Source organism: Oryctolagus cuniculus, chromosome 18 (genome assembly GCF_964237555.1).
Source record: "Oryctolagus cuniculus chromosome 18, mOryCun1.1, whole genome shotgun sequence".
Lineage (NCBI taxonomy): Eukaryota > Metazoa > Chordata > Mammalia > Lagomorpha > Leporidae > Oryctolagus > Oryctolagus cuniculus.
In genome coordinates this window covers 19,897,701-19,915,234 of record NC_091449.1, presented here as the reverse complement: position 1 = coordinate 19,915,234, position 17,534 = coordinate 19,897,701, and the positions used below count along the sequence as shown (strand labels likewise).

General features: G+C 49.4%; 1 protein-coding gene across 1 annotated transcript; it reads right to left on the bottom strand.

Moving 5' to 3' along the window:
• On the bottom strand, positions 1–16,019 carry LOC138846496 (acyl-coenzyme A diphosphatase NUDT19-like). Its single transcript, XM_070062489.1, has 3 exons — positions 15,640–16,019; positions 2,716–2,923; positions 1–944 (listed from the first exon to the last, which is right to left on the bottom strand). Exons 1-3 carry the CDS (start codon positions 15,781–15,783, stop codon positions 874–876), a joined length of 423 nt encoding a protein of 140 aa, XP_069918590.1. The 5' UTR covers positions 15,784–16,019; the 3' UTR covers positions 1–873.
• Between the last annotated feature and the right edge of the window lie 1,515 nt (positions 16,020–17,534).

Below are 17,534 nucleotides of genomic sequence, written 5' to 3'. Positions count from 1 at the left end.
GTATTTATCATTGTTTTTATTTTACTGGTAAGGAATGGAGACATTTCATGAAAAATGAAATCAATTGTATGATACAGTCAAGATCTTGAAAAAGAATGATCATTTCTCACCTTTAATCAGTAAACATTCCTCTCCAAAGGAGGTGAAAAAATACTTATATTAAATGTACCAAAAATAAAACACATTAATTAAATACCACATCTCTCTAACTTCTTTGCATTCATTAACTACCACTCTAGAGTAAAAACAGTGATGGCTTTTGTTATGGCTTCATATTTCTTTAAAATACTAACTACAATAGATTTCCTTGTACAACTGTATTACTGAATGTTAATTGACAAGATAAAATGCAGGGAGAAAACAGTGACATCGTCATTTTAACCTTTTAGTTAATTTCTAGCAGCAAGTGTGAGAAACCCATGGGTTACTCTGTACAGCACCTTGGGAAAGAAAGTGCAAATACAGTGGACCAGCAGAACAACAGCAGTTGAACATCTTATTTAAACTTCTGAGATGAGAAATCGCCCATGGAATTCTTGGTAGCAAGATCATTAATACTTTATAAACTTTATACTTGTGGTGGCATACTGTAAAGTTTACAGAAAAAAAAATAAGCAAGAGAGCTAAGAATCACTGCATCAGGACTTTTACAGGTTTCTTACATTTCAAGTAAGTTTAATCAGCTCTCACTGTTATGAGCACCACCTCGGGCAGGCCAGCGTACCATCGAGCAGCGCCCTACAAGTGGCTCTTACTCGCCACATAGGTCTTGGGATAAATGTGCTTGTACTGCGGCTGAACGGTCACGTGAAGGCTACAGTGATGGCGGCTGTGGATCACTATTCGGTGAAACTTCTTGCCTTCCCTCATGACTTATTCTATACCTTTTTCAGTAGACAAAACTTTTTCTAAAAAGTCTGAATCTTTCAAGTATAGCTCATCCCCTGAAAAACAATAAAATTTTCATTTCATTGAGTATTATTTTACAAGTAATTCCAATAGGTTGCTGGCACATGAATCACTGTTTGTTTGGGACTAAGATAGTTGCTAAATGGTCCTAACCATATGAGCTTCTCTCAATTTCTTTCTTGTATCTCCCTTTGTCAGTCTGAGAGGCAGAAGGCAGAGAGAGAAAGAGGAGGTGCACATCCGGCTCTCCCAGCGGCTGGCTCATTCCCCAGATGCCTGCAATGGTCTCACTCACGGGGCAAAGCTGTGAGCCAGGAACTCTGTCCCAGTGTCCCAGGCAGGTGGCAGGAACCTAATCACTGGAGCCTGCACCATGGGCCCCCGGACCCCCAGTGGGAAGCTGGAATCAAGAGCCAGAGCACTCTGATATGGGACATGAACGCTTTAACCACTATCTCCAAAGCCTGCCTCCCTCCTTAATTTTGAATACCTCACCACCTTCATCCCCCAGCGAAGATTTTCTCTGCATGCATAAGCATTTATGACTGGTATGCTGTTCGTGCATGGTAACTTGTATATTAGTTCATGACTCTTTGTATATTTTGCTATTTCATTGTGTTCTGATAAACTAAAGGCATTACCACTGGAGCCGGTGCTGTGGCTTAGTGGGTAAAGCCACCACCTGCAGTGCCGGCATCCCATATGGGCACTGGTTTGGGTCCCGGCTGCTTCACTTCCAATCTAGCTCTCTGCTATGGCCTGGGAAAGGAGTGGAAGATGGCCCAAATCCTTGGGCCCCTGTACCTGCGCGGGAGACTCAAAAGAAGCTCCTGGCTCCTGGCTTCAGATTGGCTCAGCAACAGCCATTGTGGCCATTTGGGGAGTGAACCAGCAGATGGAAGACCTCTCTCTCTCTGACTGTGCCTCTCTGAGAGGTAACTCTGCCTTACAAAAAAATAAATAAACCTTCGAAAAAGACAAAAACTACCACTGATAGAAAGGTTGCTGAATCGTGGCCCTGCAGGTTGCAATACAAACGTTACCACTATTCTCAGGAACCGAGCCGGCAGCCATGAAGGGAGACAGGCCACAAGGCCCCAGTGTGGAGCACCAGCAGCTCTCCTGATGTGCACCAGGCCAGCAGCAACCAGCCACTAACAACTGCCCCAGCTCAAACAAGCTGCCAGCTTCTCAGTGCTCACAAATCAGAATTAAAGTGATACAGATGAAAAAGAACTTTTTCAATGTCTAGGAAATGTTTTTATATAAAAGTAAATGTGTATGGGGCTATGTATGTAGTTGTGGCTCAGTGGGTTAAGCTGCTGCCTGCAACAGTGGTGGTTTGAGTCCTGGCTGCTTGACTTCTGATCCAGCTTCCTGCTAATGAGCCCGGGAAAGCAGCAGAGGATGGTCTAAACACTTGGGCCACTGCACCCACACAGGAGACCTGGAAGAAGCTCCTGGCTCCTGGTTTTGGTCTGGCCTAGCCCCAGTCATTGTAGCCATCTAGGGAGTGAACCAACGGATGGAAGATCTCTCTCTCTCTCTCAAATAAATGAAATAAATCCTTTAAAAAAAGAAAAGAAAAAGCAAATGAGCACAATATATGTGTATAACATATTATCCAGAATTCTCATTATAACAAGTACTAGGGCTATTTTATAGGCATTGACCTTATTGGATACATACCTTGTAGCCTCTAAAACCCAGACTGAAATTCATGTCTCTGTGTTGGCATTCCTGTGCTGCACAGCCCAGCGTACCAAATGTGAGTCCTAACAAAAGCACCGGGGCATCACGACTTACCAGGTAAAAGCTGGACCACCCCATCAGCAGTGAACAAGGTGATGGGCAGCCATCTTTCCACTCCTTCCGACGCGCGATCCAAACAAAAGATGTGCAAGTCAGACAGGGAGGCAAAGTTCTCAAGTCTTCTGATTTCGTAGAACTGTGGTGGGGGCAGCCAAATTTCCTTCGAGATTAAACTTCTGGTTGCCTCTGAAGGAGAGGACCACTGTGGAAGACAAAGGGAGGGTTTCCTAAGGTTCATTCCATATATACTGCGAGATCTGAGGTTGTTGGGTCAGTGCCCAAGATCTCACTGAGATTTAAACTTGATGCCCGCATGCGTTCTTCCAGATCCCTCTGAGACTACACGAGATCTGTGAAGAGAGCTGACTTGGTCCTCTTCAGAGGCTGCTTGCTGGGCCACTGACCCTGAGAGCTCGCAAATATGAGGGTGTTCCACAAGGGCCATGGGAGACGGAAGGAAGAGGCCAGCGTGGTTGCACAGCAGGTGGAGCCACTGCCTGTGATGCCAGCTTCCCATACTGGGGCAACAGCTGGAGTCCCAGCTGCTCTGCTTCCGATTCAGTTCCTTGCTAATGGGCCCGGGGAAGGCAGCAGATGATGGCCCAGGTACTCAGGTCTTTGCCACCTATGATGGGGTTCCAGGATCCTGGCTTACGGCTGGCGCAGCCCCAGCCCTTGTTACTTGGGAGTAAACCAGCATATGGGAAAATCTCTCTGTATTTCCCTCTTTCTGTCAGTATGCCTTTCAAATAAATAAAAGTTTTTTTTAAAGATTTTATTTATTTATTTATTTATTTGAGAGGCAGAGTTACAGAGAGAGAGGGAGACACAGAGTGGTCTTCCATCTGCTGGTTCACTTCCCAAATGGCCACAATGGCTGGAGCTGAGCTGATCTGAAGCCAGAAGCCAGGAGCTTCCTCCGGGTCTCCCACGCTGGTGCAGGGGCCCAAGCACTTGGGCCATCTTCCACCGCTTTCCCAGGCCACAGCAGAGAGCTGGATCAAAAGAGAAGCAGCATCCATAAGGGATGCCGGTGCCACAGGCAGAGGCTTAGCCTACTGTACCACAGCGCCAGCCCCGATAAAACAAAACTTAAAAAAAAAAAAAAAGAAAATGGAATTAAATGATTTTTTAAATGTTTAAATCAATGCATATGAAAGGTCTTTGGAAAAAGTTCACAAAAATTACGTATGACAAAGAACTACACATGGATTCAGCTATTTTTTTCATCAAAAGAAACTGATCTTTTAATTCCATTTTCTGTGAACTTTCTGAAATACCCTCATAAGCCAGGAGAGAGGATCAAAGCTGACCTGGGAGAGCTGTTCAGCCTGAGAGCAGGAGATGCTGAGAGAGCGAGCCTTCTGGTCCGGAGGAGGACAGGAAGATTAGACTGACAAGGCAGTGCCTGTGCGTCCCTGAGGATGTCACGATGGACAACCCAAAGCTTTCTTGAGCCGTATGGTGCCTTCAGCCACAGAAATGTGGTGTGACGCGGGCCACACGTTACCATGAGGGTGAGGAATCGGGAACAACAGTTACTTCCAGCGAGGTCAAGAGGCACTGGGCAGTAACCCTATAGGGTGTCAACCAGCCCTTCAGCCCATTAACATTAAGCGGCCTCACTGCTGCAACCTGCCCTCCTTCCCAAGAATTGTGGGGTGGGGAGAGGGACACAGACATGATGAAAAAGAGCTATTTCAATGAGCACAGAATTCTTTAATCAGCTTACTGAATCTTCCCTTACACCAGGGCAAACCGATTCTCATGCCTAAGCCCCTGCAGTTGAAAATGTTTTGGACCTTGCACAAGATGGGTCAAAGGTTTGCCAGCTTCAACATGGGAAACCTGTTACACCTTTACACACCTAGGGCCCTGGCAGAGGGCCCAGCAAACTACAAGTTTCACAAGCACCCTAGATCACTCTTAAGTTGGCCAAGACTACATCTTGAGAAACAAAGCTCTGGGTTTCAAAGGACTGCCCCCACCTCTCTAACTTGTTTCCAAGTCAGTCTGTTTTTACGGTTTTGTTTGAGTTCAGTGATAATCAAGACGAATGGCAAATGACAGGCATCGAACCACCAAGTCCAACCCACAGGTCTCAATAAGTTATCAGTTATTAGATACTTGTTTCTTTGCTTTTTAAATTTTTTAAAAAGATTTATTTATTTATTTGAAAGGCAGAGTTACAGAGAGGCAGAGGCAGAAGCAGAGAGAGGCCTTCCATCTGCTGGTTCACTCCCCAAATGACCACAATGGCCGGAGCTGTACAGATCCGAAGCCAGGAGCTAGGAGCTTCTACCAGGTCTCCCATGTGGGTGCAGGGGCCCAAGGACCTGGACCACCCTCTATTGCTTTCCCAGGCCATAGCAGAGAGCTGGATTGGAAGTGGAGCAGCTGGGACGCGAACCAGCGCCCATGTGAGATGCCAGCACCACAGGCGGCAGTTTCACCCACTATACCACAGTGCTGGCCCCTGCTTTTTAAATTTTTTAAAAACATTTTTGAAAAGTAGAGAGGCAGGCACGCACACACACACACGCACACACACACGGAGCTCTCCACTGATTTACTTTCTGGATGTCTACAACGGCCAGGGCTGGAGCAGGCCAAAGCTGGGACCCAGTAAGGGTCTCACCCAGGTCTCCCATGTGGGTGGCAGGGATCCAAGTACTCAAGCCATCATCCCCACTGCCAGGGTGCACACCAGCAAGAAGCTGGAATAGCAGTGGAGCTGGGACGTGATCCCTGGCACTCTGAGATGCAGACATCCCATGTGGTGGTTTAACTGCTGCACCAAACCTAAAATGTTTCACGTCAGATGTTTCCACTTCTCAGGGTCATGCTGCATATTCTCATTTTATAGACAGGGAAATTGAGGCAGCTCCTCTGACTAGAGTCTCGGCATAAAACTCTGGAGGTGCCTGGCTCCAAAGTCTACTTTTTTTTTTTTAAGTATTTATTTATTTGAAATGCAGAGTGAGAGAGAGAGAGAGAGAGAGAGAGAGAGAGAGAGAGGAAGAGGAAGAGGAAGAGAAAGAGACAGAAAGAGATTTTCCACTCGCTGGTTCTGGAGCTCCATCCAGGTCTCCCACATGGGTGACAGGGGCTCTAGTCCTTTGGCCATCTCCTGCTACTTTCCCAGGTGCATCAGCAGGGAGCCAGATTGGAAGTGGAGCAGTAGCCAGGAATTGAACTGTGCTCATACGGGAGGCAGGGGCTTATCCCACAATACCAGCCCCCCAAATTCTACTCTTTCCGCTAAGCTTTTGAACCTTAGCACTAAGGATTCTAGCCGCATAATTCCTTGTTGTATTATGCACCGAAACAGGGGTGTTGAGAAGCATTCCTTGGCTCTACCCAGCAGATGCCAATAGCAATTCCCCAGCAGTGACAACCAAAACCATCTCCAGACGTTGCCAAATGTACCTGGGGACCGGGAGGGCCTCCTGTGGAGAACCACTGGTCTAAACCGGGTGAAGAACTGTTCACTGGAACCTCCTCTCCCAGTCGGGAGAGAATGCCCACTCCCTCCCCTCCCCGCTGCAATGTAAGAAACAGAGAACTGGATAAAAGCTCTGAAACAGCCATTTCCAGACACTGAACACTGCAGAGCTGTGATCTCTGAGAAAGGACAAACAAGGCGAGCCCTAACATTGCCTGTGGTTTCTGCCTGAAGTCATTCCAGGGCTGCACCACAAGGAGGCAGAGTCTGGTCAGTATCTAGGACTCTCACTGGCCCCAGGGGGCAGAATGTGCAGTTGGGGAGGCCCTGCGAGGAGGGACCCACGGCTAATAGAACTCAGATCTGTGTCCTAGAATCTTTGCTAGGCACTTATCTGTAGATACATAACACGAAACCACGGAGCCAGGAAAAGACGATTCCCGAGAAAATAAGTTACCCTCTAACTACCATGTAGGGGCCCTGTAGAATATAAGGAGTATTCTAGCAGACACCACAAAGGTCACAGTGAGAAGTGCAGCCACATCAGCACCAGAATAAAGGCTACTGTACACCCTCCCTAAGCCAGCTACACTCGCACTTCAAAAGCATCAAGGTAGGAGCAGAGGTGTAGCATTGTAACAGTGGAGCAAGCCAGGACTCCAGCTACAGCCCTCTGGGCAGTGCTGGGTTCCTGCAGCCTGTGAAGACGGTATTGCTTACACTGGCTGCCCAAAGGGCGGATGGGCTCCACTGGCTGCCTCGCTCCAGCAGGACAGACAGTATGGGCAGGACCCACAACGGCACCAGAGGTGACTAAGCCACTTTGCACAGGAAGAAGGTGCCCACTCTGTCTAGACCTGGCTCCTATATTGAATCTGAAACTTGCGTTAAGAGAATCAAGAAGGTCTGCATGTACAGCCACGCTCAGAGGAACCCGGGCTCCAGCAAATGCATCACTGCGGCCAATACGGAAGCTTCCTTGGGGACGCGCACTCTCAGCATGGGGCTTCCATACTAACAGTCTGTCCAGTCTGTCCAAGAAACACCGCCAGGATGACAGCACTCCACCATGGGCTTCACTAATGCCAATTTGCAGCAGTAGTTAGCTGTCTGTTTCATCACGTTAGTGGTGGATGTGCAATGCTGGCAGCTGTGAGGCAGCGAATAAGTCACTGGAGAGGGAGAACCCAGAACCCAGCAGGTGTGTGTTTCCAGGAAGCTGAGCTCATCAGGAGGTGTATTAGGAACTGTTGCCTCTAAGGACCGTGCAAGAAAACACATACCGTGAAAATGAAAGGCTATCCCTGGTTTAACAAAGCGTAATCCTATGTAGGAAGCTTAATCCTATCTTTTGGGGACAGAGGTTTTCTTTGTGTGCTAAACTATGTAAGTTAGAGAAGACCAGCTTGTTTTGTTTTTAATTTCCCTCCCAGATCATTAAAAAGACTTTTCTTAGTTATGTATTTTTATTCAATTGAAAGGCAGAGAGAGAGAGAGAGAGAGAGACAGACAGACAGACAGACAGAGAAAGGCAGACAGATTTTCCACCTGCTGGTCCACTCCCCCAGACACTTGCATTAGCCAGGGTTGGGGCAGGTCAGAGCCATGAGCTTGGAACTCAATCTACAACTCCCCCATGGATGGCATGGGCCCAGGTATTTGAGCTGTCACCCGCTGCCTCCCAGAATGCAGATTAGCAGAAAGCTGGGAGGGGAAGCAGAGCTGGGACTTGAACCTAGGCACTTCAAAATGGTGTGTAGGCATCCCAAGAAGAGACGCAAGGACTGTGCTAAGTGGCAGCCACCCAACACACCTTGAAAACAGGGCTGACCGGGGCATTCTCATTCTCTCAGGGGGCCATCCATCAATGACATTTAGCACAGCCAATCTATGCTAGCAACACTCTGCAATTCCTTCAAAGAAGGCAGCCCTTTGAGAAGTCTCTTGAACCTAACCAACAGTCCCTTCGTGGGTGATATTTGTGATTTTCAGTAATCCGAGTTTCCGGGGGTCTTTGAACAAGACTCCAGGATGTGAAGGTTAATTGCTGTGCTGCACAGATCTCATGTATTAGCGTCTGTAGGAAGTTCACTTTTCTTTTTCTTTTATGATATGTTGTGCATTTCACAACTTTAAGGTTAAATGAATTATACATTTATTTATTTTATTCTTAAAGATTTATTTATGTATTTGAAATGTGGGGTTACAGAGAGGCAGAGGCCGAGGCAGAGGCCGAGGCAGAGAGAGAGAGAGAGAGAGAGGTCTTCTATCTGCTGGTTCGCTCCCTAAATGGTCGCGCTGTGCTGATCTGAAGCCAGGAGCCAGGAGCTTCTTCTGGATCTCCCACACGGGTCCAGGGGCCCAGGGACTTCAACCATCTTCCACTGCTTTCCCAGGCCATAGCACAGAGCTGCATCGGAAGTGGAGCACCCGGGTCTTGAACCAGCGCCCACATGGGATGCCAGCACTGCAGGCAGTGGCTTTACCCACTATGCCACAGTGATGGCCCTTATTATTTTTATTTACTTATTTTGTTTTATTTTTTCATAGGCAGAGTTAGTGAGAGAGAGAGAGACAGAGAGACAGAGAGAAAGGTTTTCCTTTTTCCTTTGGTTCACCCCCACCCCAGGTGGCTGCGCAGCTGGCGCGCTGTGCTGATCTGAAGCCAGGAGCCAGGGCACAGGGCCCAAGGACCTGGGCCATCCTCCACTGCACTCCCGGGCCACAGCAGAAAGCTGGACTGGAAGAAGAGCAACTGGGACAGAATCCGGCGCCCCAACCAGGACTAGAACCCGGGGTGCCAGCACCGCAGGCAGAGGATTAGCCTAGTGAGCCGTGGCGCTGGCCCCTAATATATATTTATTTATATACATTTTTTAAATGATTAGGGGCCAGCATTGTAGCACAGCAGGTTAAGCTGCTGCCAACACTGCATATCAGAGTGCCAGTTCCCCATTTCTGATCTAGCTCCAATAATGTGCCTGGGAAAGCAGCGGAAGATGGCCCAAATGACTCGGGCCCCTACCACTCACATGGGAGACCAGGCAGAGTTACAGGCTCCTGGCTTTGGCCTGGCCCAGTCTTGGCCATTGCAGCCATTTGGGGAGTGAACCATCAAAGAGATCATCTCTCCCCTTCTCTTTATCACTCTGCTTTTCAAATAAATCTTTAAACAAATAAAGGGTTAACTAAATAAAAATAAGGTTGTGCCATTAGTTCAGAGATGTAAAGGCAAGTATCATCATGATGAGAGAAAACAGAGTATTTATGAATTAAAAGGAACTTCCAGGGGAAAGCGTTGTGGTATAATGAATTCAGTCACCACTTCCAATGCCAGCATCCCATATCGGTGCTGGTTCTAGCCTTGGCTGCTCCACTTCCGATCCAGCTCCCTGTTTATGTGCCTGGGAAGGCAGCAGAGGATGGCCCAAGTGCTTCGCCCCTGCAACTGCACGGGAGACCCAGATGAAGCCTGTGGCTCCTGGCTTTGGCCTGGCCCAGCTCCGGCCAGTGCAGCTATCTGGGGAATGAACCAGCGGATGGAAGCTCTCTCTAACTTTCCTTTTCTCTCTCTGTAACTCTGCCTTTCAAATACATAGAATAAATTTTGTTTTCTTTTTTTTATTTTTCCTTCCAGAGAGGAAAAATAACTGAAGTGAAAAACACTCTGGCTGCCATTTACAGCAGGTTAGGTGCTTTATAAGCAGAGCGCTAACTTGAAAACAGCAAATAGAACAAAGTAAAACAGAGGAAAAGAAAAAGATCGAGAAAAACTGAATCAGGCATCAATGTACTGTAAGACATTATGAAGTAGTCTAACACACGTGTGACTGGAATCCCGCACAATAGGGATAGGGAAAGAGATGAAATAGTTAAGGAAATAATAAAACGAGCAAATCAGTGTACACCATAATCAAGTTGTTAAACACAATCATTAAGAGAAAGTATTAAAAAGTCACATACACCAAAAAAATGCACATATATTAAGTACACAGAAGAAAAGATAGAATTGATAGCAGATTTCTCATTCAACATTTCATTAGCAAAAGGGGAGGGGGAGGGCCGCTGTGGCCAGCGGATTAAGCTGTTACTTGGGCTGACAGCAGGCCATATTAAGAGTGTCTGGTTCGCATCCTGGCTACTCTGCTTCCAGTCCAGGTTCCTGATAGTGCGCATCCTGGGAGGAAGCAGATGGCTCAAGCACTTCAGGCCTGCGACCCATGGGAATATCCAGCTGGAGCTCCAGGCTCCTGGCTTCAGCCTGGCCTAGTCCTGGCCGCCCCAGGTGTCTGGGGCAATGAACCACCAAAAAAATGCTCAAAAAAAAAAAAAAAAAAAAAAAAAAAAGAACCACCAGCTGGAAGATCTTTCTCTCTCCAAAAAAAAAAAAAAAAAAAAACAACGGTAGGAGAGGACTTCAATAAGTTCATGGAAATTAGAATTTAAAGTGCAGGGGCCAGGGTGCTGCTACAGCAGGGTAAGCAGCCACTTGCAATGATGGCATCCCATAGTGGAGAGCCGGTTCGAGTCCCGGCTGCTCAGCTTCGGATCCAGCTCTCTGCTAATTCCATCCTAGTTATTCTCCCAAATGAAATGAACTCGAGTCCATACAACTACCTGTAGGCAAAGATTATAGCAGTGTTGTTCATCATCTCCCTAAACTGAAACAACTCAAGTGGCCTGTGAGTATAAACTGCTGTGTGTGCACACAACGGAATACTACTCTGCCACTGACCCTGTGCAGCAACACAAAGCAGTATCCAATGTGTCGTCTTTGAAGAAGCCACAGTGAAAGGCCACTACTGCTCTGGGATTCTGCAGGCACCCATTTCTGTGACATTCTAGAAAAGGAAAAACTAACAGCAGCAGAAAACAATCTTTTCTTTATAAAGCATTACAGGTAGAGAAAGATACAGCTACAAAGGAGCTTCATCATGGGAATATGGGGAAGTGAGGAAATGCTTCTGCATTTTGACTGTGGGGATGATTACACGATGCTATGCATTTTTCAAAATACAGAAGTCTACACAAAAAGGAATGAATTTTTCTGTAAATAAATTATACATCAATTAAAAAATAGGGGTGGGCTTTTGTCATAGCAGTGAATCCTCAGGCAGGGTCTGCGTTCCACATGGGAGTGCTTAGGTTTCCGTGCACGTTCTGATGCCGATTCCAGCTTGCTGCTAATCAGTGCACACTCTGGGAGGCCTCTTGACCATGGCTTGAGTGACTGGGTCCCTGTCCTCAGTGTGGGGGACTCAGGGTGAGTTCCCAGCTCCAAGCTTTGGCCTGGCCCCGCCTTGGCTACTGTGGGCATCTGGAGTGCGAACAAAGGGATGGGAGAGCTCTGTCTCTCCTTGTGTCTCTACCTTTCAAATAGATAAGAGTTTGGTGGGTGTCCCAATATCGATACTATTTTCCACACTTTTCTGCATCTCCAATGCATTTTCTAATAAAAAGTTAAAATTTTTAAATTAATCTGAATTTTTTAAAAAGATTTACTTATCTATTTCAAATGCAGAGTTAGAGAGGGAGGGAGGCAGAGAGGGGGACAGAGAGAGATCTTCTACCCACCAATTCACTCCCCAAATGGTTGCAATGACCAGGGCTGGACCAGGCTGAAGCCAAGAGCTTCATCTGGGTCTCCCACATGGGTGGCAGAGGCCCAAGCACTTGTGTCATCTTCTGTTGCTTTCCCAAGCACATTAGCAGGGAGCTAGATCTTAAGTGGAGCAGACGAGATTTGAACAGGTGCCCATATGGGGTCCTGACATCACAGGTGGTAGCTTACCTTGCTATACCACAATGCTGGCCCAGCATCAAATTTTTTTTTTTAAACATCTTGTCCTCTGACGTGGCATATCTTATGTAGCATTTTTACTAAAAGTGTCTAACCTAAATATATTAATATAGTTATAATTATTGAGGAATACTTTGCAAAGTGACTGCCCTTATTCTTCAGAAATTTCAGTATCATCAAAGATAGACCAATGTACTGCCTGAATGAACTCTACAAGGCCATGACAATTAAATGCAGTGTGTAGTTCTGGGTTCTTTATCAGAAAAAACAAGCTACAGTAGACCTTATCAGGACAAAGGGAGTACAGACTGTGTATCAGGTAACAGAGTTGCACCAACATTAAATTTCTCAAGTGTGATGATTACATTATAGTTCTATAAGAGGAAGGCTTTGTTCCTAGAAATATCACTTAAGTGCTCTGAGTTCTAGACTCATTCTCAAATGGCTCAACCAAAAAAGAAAAAGTAATTTTTACATACACATATTTCTGAAGTGCAAACGCAGCAAAGCGTTACCAACCAGTTAGTGTGGGTGTAGTACACACAGGCATTCATGATGCTGTTTTTGTGTTTGGAAATTTTCCAAAGAGTAATTTAGGAAAGACGTTTACAAAGCATTCTTAGGGGTGGGCGTTTGGGGCAGCAGTCAGGTCACGGCTTGGCACACTCAGAGTACCTGGTTCACATCAAGGCCACACAACCACCAATCCAGCTTCCTGCCAACGTGCCTACTGGTCAGGCAGCAGATGATGGCTCGAGCACTGTGCCGCTATCACCCACGTGGGAGACCAGGACTGAGCTCTAGGCTCCCAGCTTTGGCCTGGCCCAGCCCTGGCTGCTGTGGGCATTCTGGAGTAAACCAGCAGATGGAAGAACTCTGCTGACCTGTTTTCCCAATGAAAATACATAAATAATTTTTTTTAATGTTAAATGATGAAGCTGCTAGAATGTTTCATTAAAAAAAAAAAATCTGCTTCTAAAACCTAAAAATGCAAGCCAGGCCCAGTTTTTGCAGACAGCAACACACACAGTTCTAGTTGCCAGTTCCTCCAGGAGCTTCCCAGGGAAGGCCGAGGACTACTGCTTTCTGCCACTGCTCCAAGGCCACGTGCCCAGCCATCAGGGTGCTACGGCCTCCCAGATTTCAAACACAGAAGTGTGTGGCCCGGGCTGCTTTCCTCATATTTGCTGTGTGTACTTATGTATTTGAAAAGCAGAGTGACAGAGAGAGATGGACAGCAAGAGCAAGGTGGGGGATGGGGAGAGAGCTCTTCCACCTGCTGGTTCACTCCCCAAATGCCCACAACAGCCAAGTCTGGGAGGAGGGAAGGAACTCCACTCTGACCTCCTACACAGGGGCAGGGGTCAAAGTCCTTGGGCCATCATACGCTGCCTTCCCATGTGAGCACACAGGAAGCTGGACCCGAAGCTGAGCGGTCAGATCTGAACAGGCACCCTGAGGTGCGATGCAGACATCACACGCGGCACCTAACCAGCTGGGGCGTGCGAGCCCTCCTCCCATTCCTGGCAGCCAACAGCTCTTCTCGGCCCTCCTTAGCCAGGAGAGGTCTCGGCCCCGCCAGATGTGGCAGAGTCTCCTGCAGGCCGGACTCTTCAGGAACAGCACAGCTGCCCTGCTACAGGGCTCCTGGTGATGCGGCTCTCCAGGTACAGCTCTCGCCTCTGTCTGCGTCATTCAGGGAGGCCGCTGTCTTCTGGGTCGCTGCTTCTCTTCTCTGCCGGGTTCCTGTCTCATGACCACCAAGAACCAGTTCGAGTCCCGCCTGTTCCACTTCTGAGCCAGCTCCCTGGGAATGTGCCTCGGGGTCCCACTGCTTGGTCCCCTGCCACCCACATGATAGGCCCGGATGGAGTTCCTGGTTCCTGGCTTCAGACTCTGCCAGATCTGGCTGTTGCGGCCATTTGAGGAATGAACCAGTGGATGGAAGACCTCCCTCTCTGTTGGTCTCTGTCATTCTGTTCTTCAAATAAGTAAATCTTTTTAAAAAGTCGTGGCAAACTCCAGATAAAATTCATCCTTTTGGGCAATTTTAAGTGTACAGTTCAGTAGCATTACGTAGACTGGCACTGTTGTGCAACCGCGAGCACCAGCCATCTCCAGAATTCCTCACCTTGCAAAACTGAATCTCTGCCCTGTACGCACAAACCCAACCTCTGGCAGCTGCCATTCAACTCGCCCACAGAATCATACAGCACGTGGGCCTTTCTGCTTGGCTCACCTCACTTCATATGACATCCTCACGTGTAAGAGGACACCTCCAAACTAACTAATGTGAAAGCTAAATAATTTCCCATCCTACATGCACACCACCCTGAGGGTACCCCATCACCTGTTGATGGGCACAGGGTGGGAGGGGACACCGTATCCATGGAAATGCCACATCAATCTGGATCAGGACAGCCAGAACCTGGACCTCACTGGGGCAAATACTCCTATAAGGGGCAGAAGATTTGCTCCAAGGGTGAGCCAGGTCGCAGTCATAAGTGGAGGCCGGGCAGAGCTGAGGGCAGACATAAGCAGGTTCCAGGGCCCAACACACAGACGGGTTCCCAAGCAGGAGGGCACGAGCCCAGCACTTCTTGCCCAAGTCCTGCACCCACGGGCGTGCACGTGGCAGGATGGGTGAGAGCCCTTTCACAGGAAGGAATTGGGACTAACATATTTAGGACTGATGGAGAACACTGACTAGTGCAGAGGAGCCTCCCAGGGAGACCTGAAATCCCTTCAAAGTCTGAGAGCCAGGGGCCGACGCCATGGCTCACTTGGTTCATCCTCTGCCTGGGGCGCCAGCGAACCATATGGGCACCGGGTTCTAGTCCCAGTTGCTCCTCTTCTAGTCCAGCCCTCTGCTGTGGCCCGGGAGTGCAGTGGAGGATGGCCCAAGTGCTTGGGCCCTGCACCCGCATGGGAGACCAGGAGGAAGCGCCTGTCTCCTGGTTTCAGATTGGCGCAGCACGCCGGCCGTGGCGGCCATTTTGGGGGGGGGGGTAGTGAACCAATGGAAGGAAGACCTTTCTGTCTGTCTGTCTGTGTCTCTAACTCTGTGAAATAAATAAAACAAATTGAAAAGTCTGAGAGCCAGGCCTCCTTGCAAGGAGTCAGCGGCTTCGGGGGTGTGTGACGCTCTGGTCGGGTGAATCCACAGAACACAGACACCACCCATCCCCCTCCTTCGCGGCGCCCCTCCCCATCCCACACCCTGGCTCCGGTTTGTAAACTCCCTCCTCCAGCGCCTCCCCTCCGGCTTCCTCGGGAGCCCTCCCTGCACCTCAAGTCTCCCAGGTGGCGGCCCATGCCCGCCCCGGGGACCAGGACACCCGCGTGAGGAGAGGGCGGCGTGGGGGGGGGGGTCCCCGAAGCCGAGCCCCGAGGGCGGCGGGCGGCGGGGGAAGGGCGGGAGCCAGGTCCACGGTTCCCCGCGAGGGCCCTAACCTAGGGCGGACGTGGGCTGGGGTGTGCGGGGCACCGACACACCTGCCAACGTGCCCGAGTCAGGCACGCACACCTAGTGCGAGACAGCTCGCAGCAACCGCCCTCCGGGGTCGTCGGGAACAGCGCACGCGCCCCCTTCTGAAGCGACCCCCACCCGCACTCCAGCCTCCCGCCTGCACCGACCCGGGCCCGACCGTCCGTGCGCGGGCCGCTCGCTCACCTGCAGCACCAGGACCTGGAGCATCTTCGCCGCGCCTCTGGCCCGCTCGCCCTGGACGACGCGCCCGGCGGCGGGCGTGGCGGGCGTGCCGGGCGTGGCGAGCCGCGCTGCCCCCGCCGCCGCCCCGGGGGCGGCCCCTGCCATCGCGCCGGACGCCTCAGGCCTCTGCGGGGGCCGCGCCCACCAGCTCCACGGGGACTCCAGCTTCCTGCCCTGGACGCGCCCCCGCCTGCAGGCCGGCCGCCACGCCCCCCAGTGCCGCGCCTCGTCTTCCCACCCGACGCCGCCGCCGCGGGCGCGCTCTGGGCTCCTCGTCGGCTCCACCCCGCGCCCCCGGCCTCTCGTAATGGCGCCCGCCCCCGCGCCGGCCTCGAGGCGTCCAGAAGCCAGGTGGGCGCCCAACGGTCATGTCAACATGTCAACAGTTTTATTTAGAAACAGATAGGTACCTGTTTGCATTATAGAATATAAAACTTGGTTTACACTCAATAAAAAATAACCAATATCCAAATTCAAGAGAGCTAGCATTCACAGAACACATGATGTGGGTGTGTGGCTACTGTTGATCAGCCTCAGGCTTGATTTAAACTAAAAAAAGAATCCAATGGATCAGAAAGATTCGGGTACACTGCTTGCTGCCGGGTCCCCGGCACCCAGAAGCTGCCATTTCGGCAGACTAAGGCTTGCTTTCTAAGTGTGTGGTTTTCACATCAGGCCTGGGCTCCCTGCACTGAGAGGGTTGCAAGGTTGCAAGGCTCTCTCGCCACAAGATTCACAACGCGCCCTCCCGAAGCCAGGGCCGGTGGCGTCATTCTCTCTGGTTGTCTTTATAATAAACGGAGAACTTGGAGGGTGGAGGATTCCATTACCCTATACTGGAGTTAAACTTAGTGTATTCATTATCAAGAGCTCAATGCCAAGGCTGGGGTGATATCACATCACACCTGGCTTTTTACCATACCAAGTAGCTCAACGTGATTGTGGAAGACCAAAGGAGATACCTGGGTTCAGATTAATACTCACCCAGCATCACCTGAACGTGTTATCCAGAAAGATACAGGAAATGATAACGGTTATATATACATATATTTATCTTAGTAACCTGAGGGCTAAAAACTTGGAATACAAGAATTCTCAAGAGGCCCATCTGTAAGAAAAGGACCCAAATGGACAGAGTTCACGTTACATACAATATGGGGAGGTGGAGTTGGGAACAGACGGGGTTTCTTCAGCTCTTTCTACAACGTCCCTCGCTTTGGTCGGCAGGACTGGCAACCTGCCGATCCACGATGAATCTGTTTCTGTTGGTGGCAGAGACGGGGGAGAAGAGGAGTGGGGTGACGGTCAAAGGCAGGAAGGGCGAGCTGTGGTCCTCAAACCAAAGAGGCCTCTCTCGGGAGGTCCTCTCGCCTCTGAGCCTGAGCTCAGCTCTCCGGCAGACACAGAGAGGCCTGTAGTAAGTGGTTTGTGTTGTGAGGTATGAGGATCCCTGGTAAATTCAGCAGCACATGGTTTTTGGAAACCAGCACACAAGATAAGAACACTGCAGCCAGCAGTGTTTTTTTTTTTTTTTTTTTTTTTTTCAGTGTCACTCCCCATTCGCTTTATTCAGACACTTGAGTGAACCTCTCTCCCTACAGGTAGAGGTACTCTACTCTCTGTACATTTGTACATTTCATTCTTCACAGTACAGATAAGCCCATCACTCCCCACATCCACAAACAAGAGAGAACTTTCAGGGTTCCTCTCATCTGTAGCAGAGACACAGCAGCCCAGCCATCAGCAATGCCCCACCCACAGTGCGCCCGCTTCCGACTCCGCCCTTTCAAGCTTCAAACATTACACCAGTAAGATGTAAAATGTGCTTGCTTTAAGACAAATAAAATGACCCACGT